General features: G+C 40.9%; 1 protein-coding gene across 8 annotated transcripts in view; it reads right to left on the reverse strand.

The window, feature by feature from the left end:
* Positions 1-4,827: 4,827 nt before the first annotated feature.
* Positions 4,828-13,003, reverse strand: part of GNG12 (G protein subunit gamma 12) — a 143,950-nt gene continuing 135,774 nt past the window's right edge. For 6 of the 8 annotated variants that reach the window (XM_025051911.1, XM_025051910.1, XM_025051912.1 and 3 more), the window contains 2 exons: positions 7,409-7,527; positions 4,828-5,667 (listed from right to left, as the gene is read on the reverse strand). In XM_025051911.1, coding sequence (XP_024907679.1) covers positions 5,542-5,667; positions 7,409-7,501 — 219 coding nt within the window. In that variant the 5' untranslated portion in view covers positions 7,502-7,527 and the 3' untranslated portion in view covers positions 4,828-5,541. The remainder of the gene's footprint in view (positions 5,668-7,408; positions 7,528-13,003) is intronic. The other 2 variants (XR_003048530.1, XR_003048529.1) reach the window with 1 other exon arrangement.

The following is a 13,003-nucleotide window of genomic DNA, read 5'->3' on the forward strand; positions in this document are numbered from 1 at the left end:
CTGAGTATTGCTCTCTCCAGTTCTACTTTGTAGGGCCAACGGTCTTCCACAGACTAATATATTAATTCATTAGCATTTTAGAATGAACTTATTTAGACTGCATTTTCCTCCAGGGCAGAGAAAGTATTGGTTTCCTAAAAAATTGGTCGTTGAGGTGAGGGTTCCTAAGACCAACTACATGTTTACCCAGGGTTGGCCTACAGTTAAATAGCCTTTAATAGATGTGAATGACTCAGATAAGGAGACAGTAATTGGAGCAACAGAAGGGCTCACCTGAAGGCCAAGGTTATTTGCTGCTCACCATGAAAGGGTTAGAATAGTAAGTGGGGCCATGCTCTGAAAACAAGCTAAAGGTGACAGTCATGCTTGGTTGTGCAGAGATGTTTAGAGCTGATGATGGTGGGACTAATTTCTACACACAGAGCTGTAAGTCAAAAGTTTGTAAACCTAGGCATGCAGGGGGAAGGAGGGAGAAATACTCAAGACTGTCTACCTAGCCCCCAATTAGGTGGCTTACAGTGAATATCCATATGTATATTGAGCCTGTTGCCAGTGAGAAGCTGATCACTGCCCATAACCAGGAGAGTTGAAAGGCCACATGCCATGCGTCTCCACACTAAGCTCCCACCGTTATCTACAGGTTCAAGTTCCTTGTTTATATCAGTAAGTGTAACATTTCGTCTGCCATATTTACTTAACATAGTCCACCCTTTTCTGCCTCATTACCTTCCCTCCCCTCAACTTGTTTTAAACTCAGTGCTACCCAATCCCATCTACCATCCCCAATACAATTGTCTCCCATTGAAAGTTACAAGAACTTGTGGTAATTTGGTCTGTACCAGTAAAAGTGCTTGTCAGTTGCTGCCTATTTTTCATGACCAAAGTGTCTAAATTCTTCAGTCTTTTCCTAGAAAGGGTTGAGTGACTATCTTTTGCTCCTACTCTTTGTAGTGTATGAGTACTGGTTCTCAGAAGCAGGGCCCATCTCTGTAGCTGCCTAGTTTGTAACCTGGTGCACATTGGCTGTCTTTTGGATGAAGCGGTCTTTCCTTCATCCCTGTGGGAATCCCAGCCCTGGGGGAAGGGACCAAGGAGGAAGTGGGGTACCTTTGGCAAACATTTGGTAAATGAGTCATTTGAGTCTAATGACCTTTCCATTTGTTATCTGTTTCCATGGTCACTGCTGGGTCTCAGGATGGGAAACAGCCCTCTACACATTGGTAATCCTTACGTCACTCCTTCTTAACAACCTCCACTGACTTCCTGTTGCTTGCAGGATAAACAAGTAGTATGGGAGACACTCTGCACACCAGCTTTGAGCTCACTTTCCTCTTCTTCCTGTCATTTCCTCACAAGACTTCACTCTAATGCTTACAGGGTTTCTTCTATTAAGACCCAGCTCAAATATCACCTCCCTGGGAAGCCTTCTCAGACTTTACTGACGTGAAGCCTCTTTCTTCTGGGCTCTCGCAGCACTGTGTAAACCTGAGTTATGGTACTTCTCACATGGTGACATAATTATTAGTTTACATATCTGTCATTCCTACTTTCATCACTCTAGATTGTAAGCATCTCATGGGCTGGTGTGTGTCTTACTCTCGAGTGTCATCAGAGCCTGAGTTCAACTCCTGGCTGTCAGCAGGTGCTCAGAAAATGTTGACTGAATGAATGAATGAAAAGAGGAAGAGAATTTGTCTTCTTTTAATTTTTTGAGCAAAACACGGGTAGGATGACACAAGGAGGCACTGACCCAGTAAAGAGAGTAATGGTGCTTTAATGAAACTTCTTTCAAATCTGTGAACATATTAGCTGTGAAGTAAATGCTTTTATTCTTTCCATAGGACAGATTTCCAAACAATGATCACAGTGTTTAGGTAAATAAGATGCTGGACAGATGAGTAGCCAAAGAATGTTATAAAATAACAAAATCCCATCAACTATATTTATCAAATGCAAATTTACTGAGACATCAAGAGAGTATATGTTTATAGTTACATGACTAAAAACAAGACATTATTACAGTAATCAAGTCCGTAAAACTAGAAATAAAAAGCTGTATGACAAAAAGGCCTTTCATAAGCTATTAAATGAGCATACATGACAGACAAACCAATTTTATATTTGAAGCAGCTTATAGCACCAACACGTTGGCAGGACCAGTAGGGGTGTAGGCCATTGGAACGAGACATCTGAAAGCAGGAAGGGATCTCAGCCACCATCTACTTCAAGCCCCTTGTTTTACAGATGGTGCAATGAAGGCCCAGAGAGAGCAAGTGCCTTGTCCAAAGTCACAACACAGGGACACAGGATTGGCTAGAAAATGATCTAGGGCTAAGATCCAGGCCGCCCAATTTTAGGTAAGTGCTCTGTTTTAATACACATATACTTCTATTTGATTCAATGTACTTTTTCCTATTAACAGATATACCATAAAGGAAATCAACACAATTCCTAACACATACTGTATTATATTTTATTGAGAAAAGAATGATATGTAGTATAATTCACTTCTTGGGCCTATATAGACTTTAAATCAAAATTCAGAGTAATCACTTAGAGGACACTATCTTAGTTGTAAATTGGTTGAGAAGAAAGCATCTGAAGAAAAAGTTTGGCACATCCTCCTCTACCTAAACTAACCTATGTCTCAAAATTACGAAATCATTGGTAGACTTGTATTTTCTGATAGTTTAGATTAGTAAAGTACAAAAATAGTCCAGAGAGAAAGCAAATCAAGTCCTTCCTTTAAAAGATAAGTATGGCACTTTTTATTTCAGTAGGGCAAGGAAATGTAAAAACCTGATTCTTTTTAGAAAAAAAGTAGTTACTACCTATAACCTGTGAACCACCTGGTATATGAAGTGTTTATAGAAAAAAAAATGTTCTGTAAAATTCTTTGGAGTCATGAAATTTTGTATAGCATATCTTGCCATGGTCCTGAGGCCTCAATGGACAGGATTATGATGAACTAATAAAAATATAAAAATGAAAAAAAAAATCACTGTTAACAGAAGCAGCATTAAAGATAAAGTACAGTGAAAATATTTAAATGGCTGCATATATATACGTGATTATGTCATTATGATGGTAGCTGGAAAAATTAACACGCACTGGGCATTTGTCCACCATTGTCATAAACCAGCTGCTGCAGAACAGTCAAACTGTGGCTTTGTAAGTAGAATAAAGCCTGATAAATAGTGACTTCTGCATATCATATATGTGTATACATATATTTTCTCACACAGATGTCTAGTTATAAGTAAATCAACATTTAACTACAATTTTTCCCCTCTTGGGTCCAGCATCAAAGGATTTGATTTCACTTTTCTTAAACATGCCCCACACCTGGTTAGGAAGTTACACGACATTTATATTCATGGCCTTAATGGATACCTGGCCAGCAAAAATAAAATGAAATCTCCTGGGACCTCAAGTCCATTCCTTACCACTTTAAGCATATTAACAAATATATAGCAAAACATATTTGTTTTCTGTTAGGTAAAAGAACATGTTTTAGTACTATGCTTGCTACCAAAAACTGTGCACATAACAATATAATAAACATAATTTCATGAAAATACTTTGTAACAAGATGCATTATAAATATTTAAAGAAACATGTTAAACATCGGAGTGAAAATAAGATTAGTGTTCTGAAACTATCAGAAAAATATATTTATTTTAAAAAAGAATATCTCCTTAAGTTAATCATTAAAGGTAAAGTCATCTTTTTAGCATACATTTCAAATTTCACCTTCTGAAAGGTAAAATCTTTCTCTCTCCTAAACAGGTAACTATAATTTACTTGGGAATTGGGCATATTGCTGAACCAAGCAGTAGATGACAAGAAGTTAAGGGCAGTGCCATGATTTTCACCCAGTCTTAGAAATATGAGGGCAGTTCACAATGCCGAATAGATAGGTGAGTTGGAGAAATACTGAATATATTTGAGCAGTTTAAAAATAGTACTGCATTTGTTCACTCAAATTAGCATACTATCCAAAGCTCAGACATTAGATTTTAAAAGGGGCTTGCACTGCAGGGCGAGATTGTACAGAACTAGGGAAAACCACTGTAAATAATTCCTTCTTGGGCTTGAATCCTCTTTGAGAATACATTTTTAACCCTTCATCATTTGTCGTTATTTTTAACGAACTGAAGATGAATTAAAATATTATAGGCCAAGTGTATGTTTTGGGCCCTTAAATGAGCATTTAAGAAAAATAACCTGTCTTCTTCTTTGATAAAGTTAAAATACTCTCTGGTCATAGGAGATTCCTTCTTTTGGGATACCCACTGGAAATCCCGAGGATGTGAGGGCTACATTCGTGTCCAGAGGAAAATCAAGGAACCCAATGTCCAGCTCCTGGGACCCTTGGGCCCAAATTCTGTACCACTGAAACCAAGCCTCTCTTGGATGGTTCGGGGACAAGGTAGGGATGAGGCTGACACTGAAGATATTTGAAAAGAGCTTGTGTCTTGATACCTTTATGATTTTGTATGTTTCTTTCCCACCATGTTCCACCCACTTGGGGCTGGAATAGATTTTCTAGCAGGAGAGGAAAGATATAGGAAAGGCAGAGAGAAAAAGAGCTAAATCATAAAGTTCGGCCAAGAACAGGAAAAAAAACTCTCGGCCAGCCTCCTGTGTACTCTGTTTCATCCCCATCATTAGGGTGAAAACTTCAGAGATGTAACCCCTAATCCAGAGAATGTGAGCCCTGGGGACACAGCTGCCCACTGTCCTCCCCTTTTTTTAGACTCAGGATCACTGAAGCCCGAAAAGGCCCCTGGTGAATGAATATCATATTATAAAAGGGCTTTTAGCTGAGTTTTAAAATTTTAATTGGCACAGTTTATTGTAGACTAGAGGGTCAGCAAGAGATGACTTCATTATTTGATTACAATGAATACGACCTTTAGGATGTCCTTTACTTTTTGTACAATAACTATATGAAAAGAAGTTCTTATTCTACCTACACACAGCTTAAGATAAAGGTATAACTTGTGGATTTAACTGATGGTATGGAGAGAGAGAAATTTTAATAAGGAAATAAGCTTTGAGATGTGTATATACAAAGACATACATATATACACAAAACACTCCTCACCCGTGTATACTGTACAGGTTGGCACAACCCTATTAAGAACACATTATGATATAAAGGTTTAAGGACTTAAATTACTCTTGGCATTTTAATCTAGATAGGGGCTTAGTTAATTTAGGTCTTGATATAACTGGATCATTCATATATTTAAAAGTATATAACTGAGTTTTTTAAAGGGCCCGGACTGACTTTCCTTAATCAGTAACCCAATATGACACCACAGTTGCCAAATGGAAAATGGGATTGTATTAAATCAGTAAAGGGTATTTCAGAGAAAGGACAAGTTGGAAAATAAAGACTTCAGAGTCTATTATTCCATGTTAAGAGCATTTTAGTTATTAGCAGTGGTTACCAAATAAGCTGAAGGTAATTCTCTTCAAGGAGCTGCTCATAATTTGCTTTGTTGAGAAGACGTGAGGAACCATTTCACTCCTCTATAAGATGATGCAAGTTTTTTTATCCTTGAAAGGGTTTTCTGAAGTAGGTATCCCTATCAGCAAAGGGTCATTCCTGGCATGCTCCTCACAGTAGGACATGAGGTCCGCTGAGGCCTTTGAAACCTGTCATGTAGACAAACCAAAACAAACAAAGAAAAAACTTTATTTATAAATTTTTAAAAAGTGCGTTTGAATGCTAACCCATTGGGCGGAAGACTGTTGGAGAACAAGATAACCAGAGTCTCAAAGTATCACTCCCAGATTACTTGTTAAAAAGGGAAAAGGTACTTTTTATATGGTGAAATCAGGCAGATAAGGGATTCCTTCACCAAGGGATCAAACTGACATCATGTGTCTCCTAGTGTGAACACTGAGGACACACCACCAGATAGCTGGTGTTCTGCCAAAACATTTAACTGGAATCTAATTGGCAGCAAACAATTCCATCTAAAGCGAGGGCCATTCCATAAAGTGAGTGGCCTGGATTCTTCAGAAATGAACTGCGTGTTAGATAATATTCTCAGCTGATCCTGAATGTTATAATTGTACTGTGGTTATGTAGGGGACTGTTCTTGTACTTGGGAGAAATAGACGAAGTATTTAAGGTGAAAAATCACGATGTCTGTAAATACTTTTCAAGTGGTTTAAAGAAAAAATTAAGTATTTTGTGAGTATGTGTGTGTACAGTTAGAAAAAGGGAGAGAAAGCAAATGTGGCAAATGCTAACTGGTGAATCCTGGTAAAGAGGATATGGGTGCTTGTTATACAACTCTTCTATAGATTTGAAATGTCTCAAAATAAAAAGCTGGGGAGAGATGAAGAAAAGTATATGTGCATCAAAGGACGGTTGTATCTTAGTTTCTATCTACTAAAAAAATTAATTAGGATGCAGAACAGAGTTCAAGAACCGAATTATGGGCTTGGAGCCAAAACTCTGAAAGCATAGAGCCAAATTCTAGTAGAGTCTCAAGATTGGCTGTTAGAGATTGGGCTTGGGGAAATAAAAAGAGGGACAAAACCAGCATGGAATGATGCAGTGCCTTATTCTGGCATGAGTTAAAAGTGGAAAATGCCATGCCTTGTTCAGAAGTCTGGGTGGGAGATCCCTTCAGAATAATCAGATCAGCGTCCTCAATTGACCCCTGTCAAATGCAGCACAGGCAGCCTCATGTTTTGAAGACAGGTGACTATCTCCAGGCCCAGAGGAATTTATCAGGTGATTGCTTCAGTTTCTAGGAAACAGCATTACTCACAACATTCCAGGGCACTCACAGCCGAGTCCCTCTTGGGATTTAGGAGAAAAAAATTTCAAAGTCAGGTGACCTAACGAGTGCCTTCCGGTTGCTTCTAGATCTCAACTAAGGCTGGCGGTACTCAGCCTGGGCGCAGAAGTCCACACACATTTAAAAAGCTGCCTTCTCCTAAAAAGGAAACCCCGATTGTTGACTTGTTTTGCTAGGCTACCTCAGCTGTACTCACTCATCACTTAATAAATTCCAGAGGGATGATGAGGGTGTTTATAAAGTCTATCTGGAACCCCTGTCCCAATGTAAAACACAAGTGATCACAGGACTTGACCGTGTTCATTCAGGGGAAGGCAGGTCCTCAGGAAATCCTGTCATGAGTTTCAGGTTTTCTGTCCAAATAGAGAGGCTAACTCAGACACTTTGGCTCCCCTGTGCTTTTGAAATGAGGTCTGTGCTAGGTAGAAATGAAAGTTAAGATTCTGAGACTTAGCTTGCTCTAGGAAAACCCTGGCACCAAGCTGTAGTCAATAGCATTACCTTCTCTGAAAGGTGGCCTAGCCTCTGGAGAGCAGAGAGAACCTGTCAGAAAATAGTCTAATCCAATCAAAGCATCTTACCTTTATTCTTTCAATGGAGGCTTCTAGTCTTAACTGCTGCACAGTTCTCCGTGCCTGGGTGATGTTGTTGGTGCTTGCTGTTTTGCTTGACATCTTCAGTTACTGTTTTCACCTGGAACCTGAAGAGAATTTTTTAAAAGGTGAATAACAGTCATCTTTAAGTTGTTAAAACATTCACAATGCTTTGCATTATCTTAGGGGAAAAGGATGCATTTTCTCCAGTCTCCACAGCCTCCAGAAGGTAGTTACTAAAATGCTCCTCAGCAACTTGAGTGCCAGTTTGTGTCTAAGCTTGTTATCCATTTGAGAACCTTTATAAATCTTTGGTCTGCAGAAACCCAGTACTAGTAGCCTTTTCTAGGAGGAAACAAATGCACATAAACATTTGCAGTAGTTTGGGGGGCCTCCAGCAAATGTGAGCATGTGCAACCAGACGCCATGATACATGAGCAGTTTCATACTACTGCTGTGTACTTTAATAGAAGGTTTGGTTTTGTTTAATTTTGGCTCTTACCCAACTATTACATGCATGCGAGTCCTGGCAACAGAAAATGGCAAAAGACATTTTCTGGAGAACTCTGCACAAAGCGTGCAGTTTTAGGTACCATCGAGATTTGCAATTGTTGGGAGAAAGGCAGATAAGGAAGTCTTTATTCAAGAAAAAGTGGAAACTTTTCCATTGCAAGACTCTCAATGATAGATCCACAGCAAATGTCTCATGGGATACACTGAACGGCCTAAAGTCTGACATGTTTAATGAAACTATTACTCCTTTCTTTGATCTCTCTGGCCTCATCCCAGCAGCCAGGGCACTTGCTAATCGTATACTCACCACGTTAGTATAGGGGTTGACTCTCCTCTCTGGGCTGAGCCTTGGATTCTAGGCTGCCCGCTTCCTCGCTTTCCCTAGCCACCTGGTGAAAATCAAAGGCAACCTGAACCTTTTACCCATCTGGTGGTCCCATGGCATATTCTAAGGAGAAGAGTGCTGTCTGGAGTCCCTGCCATACGGGGTTAAGTTTTCTCTCGGCATGGTGGCGACTGGAGAAAAACGCAAAGCTGACAGGCCTGGCAGCAGTGTGGCAGCTCTATGACTCATAGGGACAGGTGGATGGTAGGTGTGCCTCCTCGGTACTATGCAAGGGCTCAGCAAAGTCTTAGGGCACCGTGGCGCCGGCAGGAAACTCAGGCTGACTCAACTTTCTGGAGGGGCCTGAGTTACACAAAGCATATTTGCCATAAAGGCTTAGACCAGACAAGGCTGTACAAAACACTGGCAACCCACAGGCTCCTTGGTGTCCACCACATGGGCACAATGGTGCTCTGCCCGAGTTCCACACTTAGAATGCATCCAATGGCTGAGTTCACACACTTGGGCAGGGCTTGTACATTCTAAGGTCAGAAGCATCTTTTGGTCAAATGCACAAATAAAATTGTGTGCAGAACTTCGAAATCCAGCCTAATGAGAAAGTTCCACATTCCTGGGTTTAAACCCTGCCTCTGCCACTTACTAGCTATATGAAACCTGGCAAGCGACTTAACTTCCATGAGCCCAAGTCTTCTCATTTGTAATGTAAGGATACTATTGTTTTTGAGGATTCGATTTGCTAATGCACAAGTAGTGTTTAGCATAGTCAAGGCACCCTAAAAACAGCAGCTGCTATTATATTTATTCTTGGGGGTCACACTCAGCACAACAACTCAGAATTCCCTGTTTACCTGTCTGCCTCTGCTGCTCATTGAGCTTTAAGGATTCTGACTGACTAGGTCTTGGTGGGCTATTGGCATCAGCCCTTTGTTAGACCATCCTAGGCAATTTACATTTAGTGTCAGGGCAGAATGGAATGGCTAGTGACAGCCAACAGAGGATTCCCCTAAAATAAGGAAGCTCTGGCAGTACAGAAAACTGAGAGGAAGAATCATAGGGCAGGGCAGGGTGGCCAAGGGTGACCTCGTTTCAATACATTCCCTGACCAGCTGCCTCTTCCTCGGATTCCTCAGGCATCCTGCCCCACCCAAAGCAGAAGCCTAGGATCTCCTCCTGGTGATTCTGCTCACACCCAGCGGCCTGGCCCAGCCCCTTTCTGTACTCCCAGAAGAGAACTTATTAACAGAGCCTCTGAAATGGGACCCAGACCAAGGTACTAAGTAGGGGCAACCTCACTGTGAAAAGTATAAAGTGCCCTGATTCACAGCCTGCTGGTTCCATATTTTGTTCCCTGTAGCATGTTAAATTGGGCTCCCCTGCCAGCTGGCCCTGATTCTGAGGATAGACACCCCTAGCCTTTGGAATGCGAACATGGCACCCTTTCTGAGTGGCCTGTGGTTTCCAGGCTGCACCCTAAGAAGGTTCTAAATGTTCCCTTTGCATGAGAATAATGCCAAGCATTCTCTTTTTCTTCTCAACCTCCAGGACATAAAGTTTCCTGTAACTTTATGGATCAGTCATTGCTCTCACCCGCATGGCCATAGGCAAACAGTCCACAGTCAGGTTCTACTTAAAAATGCTTGGGTAGGTCCCTCTAAAATTGGCAGGAAACTTTGCATCTAGTACACGGAGAACTTTCTTGCTTCTTGACTGTATGACAGTCATGATTAAAAACAGCTAGCAATTCACAAAGCACAGATGCTAGTTTAGGGCTTCTTCCCCTATTCTGATATCTGTATTCTGGCCTGCCCCTTCAGAGAGAGCCTCCCTTATCACCCAAACAGCTTCCTGCTTCCTCCTTCTACTGGGGACCCCTTTCTCTTCTGCTTCAGGTAGAGTGCCAGACATTTGTGCCCTGACAACTTCTCTTAAGCTCCCAACTCAAATACAATTTCTCTTCTCAAAGAATATAATCTCGTAACATTCTTCCTATGGAGAAATCAGATCAAAATTATATTGTTTCAACTTAAAAAGCCTCTTCAAGGAACTCAGTCTGCTGAGTTGCCTCATGTCTATGCAAAGAGAGTCACTACTGTTTGACTGAGTAGTGGGAGGTGTTTACAGGGGCTGGAGGTCTGGTCTAGCCAAGGATTTCCTCTCAACTTACAGCTGCCCAACTTGCAGTTGCTTTGCATCTCAACAGCTGGGCGGGGGCAGAACCGGACAGAGGCTGTGAAACAAATATCTCTGAACATCTCTGCACCTTCGGAGGGTTTTCTTTGGTTTTCCCTCAATGGCAAGGATGTCTGGCTGTTTGTGCTACTAGGTGGATGAAAAGCTTGCTTTATTCTCACTCTAAGAAGAGCTTCCAAGGCAAACAATACCTGCTGTTTGTATGGAATCTTAGACAGCATACGGCGCTTTCACACGAATTAGTCCATGCAGCCTTGCTATAGTCCCAAAAGATATACTATTTCATTCTTGCTTTATAGATGAGGCAACTGAGGTAAGACAAACTTACTCCGAGTTAAACCAGCTTGTAAGCCTTTTCACCCCAGAAGCCACACTTGCCACTGTACCAAGGAAAGGATGCAATTCCAATTGATTTGATTCACAAACACTCAGGGCATCGCTAAACAGTCCACAATGTGAGTCTTAATCAAGGGTGACCTTAACACTCTGTGACCTGTATTTGTGGGCTTGCTGATTGCCTCATGTTTGTGCAATACTCCTTTCTTGTGCAGAAGGCATCTGTTTGTCTAATGCCCTGAAGGACGGGCCTTCCCTTCCATATCTGCAAGTTAAGCAAGAATGTTCTTGCTCCTGCTACTAGGCAAGGCCTGAGGTTAGCATCTGGAAATTCTGAGCCACCAGTGCTCTATCTTGCCCAGAAGCACCAAGGCCCGAGCAGACCCCTAGTAGTTTGATAAAACTCTGGCTGGCTATCGCTTCTATAGCCTTGCTTTCATTTTTACATGTAGCTAACAGATTTGAATAAATATATGTAGTACTTAGCTATTCAAATAATTTGCATTGGTTTTAGTGCTGTTGTTCATCCGAATTCTCAGGTTCCTAGGAATTCCTAGGAACAAGATGACCGACCCATTTGAGAAATATGGACATTTTAATCTTTGTCTAGAAGGGCCTGAAGCAGGGAGAGGAGGGTGGAGATGGAAAGTGCCACAGAGCACACCCTCTAGGAGGAAGGTAGCAGGAAGCCCCAGGATCCACATCAAAGTTATGGCCTGGCCAGTAACTGAATTACTGGAGTGAAGCCAAGGTTCATGCGCAGACACACCCCTTGTGGCTATAATAAAAGAACAGGCCAAAATAATAATAATAATAATAAAAATAATAATAACAACAATAACAACAATAAAAAAAACACATAGGCTTCCACCTAACCTCTGATCTCACCAAAACTATCAAGATATTACTCCAGCTCCTTCCTTGTCTGTCTCCTCATCTGTTAAAGCGGGAGCAGCAATACCTAGCTCACAGGGTTGTTGGGAGGTCAGACAGAGGCATCTATCAGTAATGCACCCTGAACATACAAATGCTTAATAAATGCTGGGCCCCTCAGCTCATTAAGAAAAAAACCCATGGATTTAACAAAACGCAAGAGAAAAATTCTGACAGCAAAAGAATTTCAAAGTAATATGACCAGGTAGCAACGTCTTTCTAATACAGCAAGAAGTGCAGGGTGGGGAATACAGTTTTTCTATTCTTGTGAACATTTACCATTTTCTGTCAGAGCCTGAAGGCTGAATCCAGACTGCAGATGTGTTTGAGACGGGCCCCACGCGGGGTCAACTCAATAGTATCTGTATGTGTTTTAACTTTAAATTGATTGTCAATATTTTAAAAATGGAGATATTTCACTTCAAAAGAATGATTTCTGGAAAAATCAGAAAATCTTACAAAACAAGGCTGGAGCTGAGTAGTAGATGCCCCTCTAATATTTGCTGGCACACGTGCCAGGCCCTCTATTTGAACTTGTGACATGGTGTTTATGCTATGCCTTTGATATTTAGTTCCAGGGACATGCTCAAGGATTAGGCCAGAAGACTTGAGCTCTCACTCTTGCCCCTGCCACTTCCTAGCTGTAGGGCCCTGGGCAGGACTTGTCACCTATCTAAGCCTCAATTTTATCATGGGAAAAGTGGGGATAATAATACTTTTTTTATCTCAAAGAACTGTTAAGAGCATCAGATAAAATAAAGATGTGAGAAAAAGAAGTGGAAAAAAATAATTCCTTTTGCAATTGCAACAAAAAGAACATAATACCTAGGGATAAACCTAATGAAACATGTGAAGGACCCATATAATGAAAACTATAAGACCCTATTAAAAGAAACTGAAGAAGATACAAAGAAATGGAAAGATATACTGTGTTCTTGGATTAGAAGGATCAGCATAGTTAAAATGACCTTATTACCTAAAGCATTATACAGATATAATGCAATCCTCATCAAAATCCCATCAGAACTCTTTAAAGAAATAGAACAAAAAATCAGCAGATTTGTATGGAAGCACAAAAGAACCTGAATCGCCAAAGTCATCCTGAGAAGAACAAGGCTGAAGGCATCACTATGCCCCACTTCAAATTATATTACAAAGCGACAATAATCAAAACGGCATGGTATTGGCAGAAAAATGACATAGTGACCAGTGGAACAGAATTGAGAGTCTAGAAATAAATCCTCATATATATGGACAAGTCATTT

This window comes from Pteropus alecto, unplaced genomic scaffold, assembly GCF_000325575.1.
Source record: "Pteropus alecto unplaced genomic scaffold, ASM32557v1 scaffold25, whole genome shotgun sequence".
NCBI classification, from domain to species: domain Eukaryota; kingdom Metazoa; phylum Chordata; class Mammalia; order Chiroptera; family Pteropodidae; genus Pteropus; species Pteropus alecto.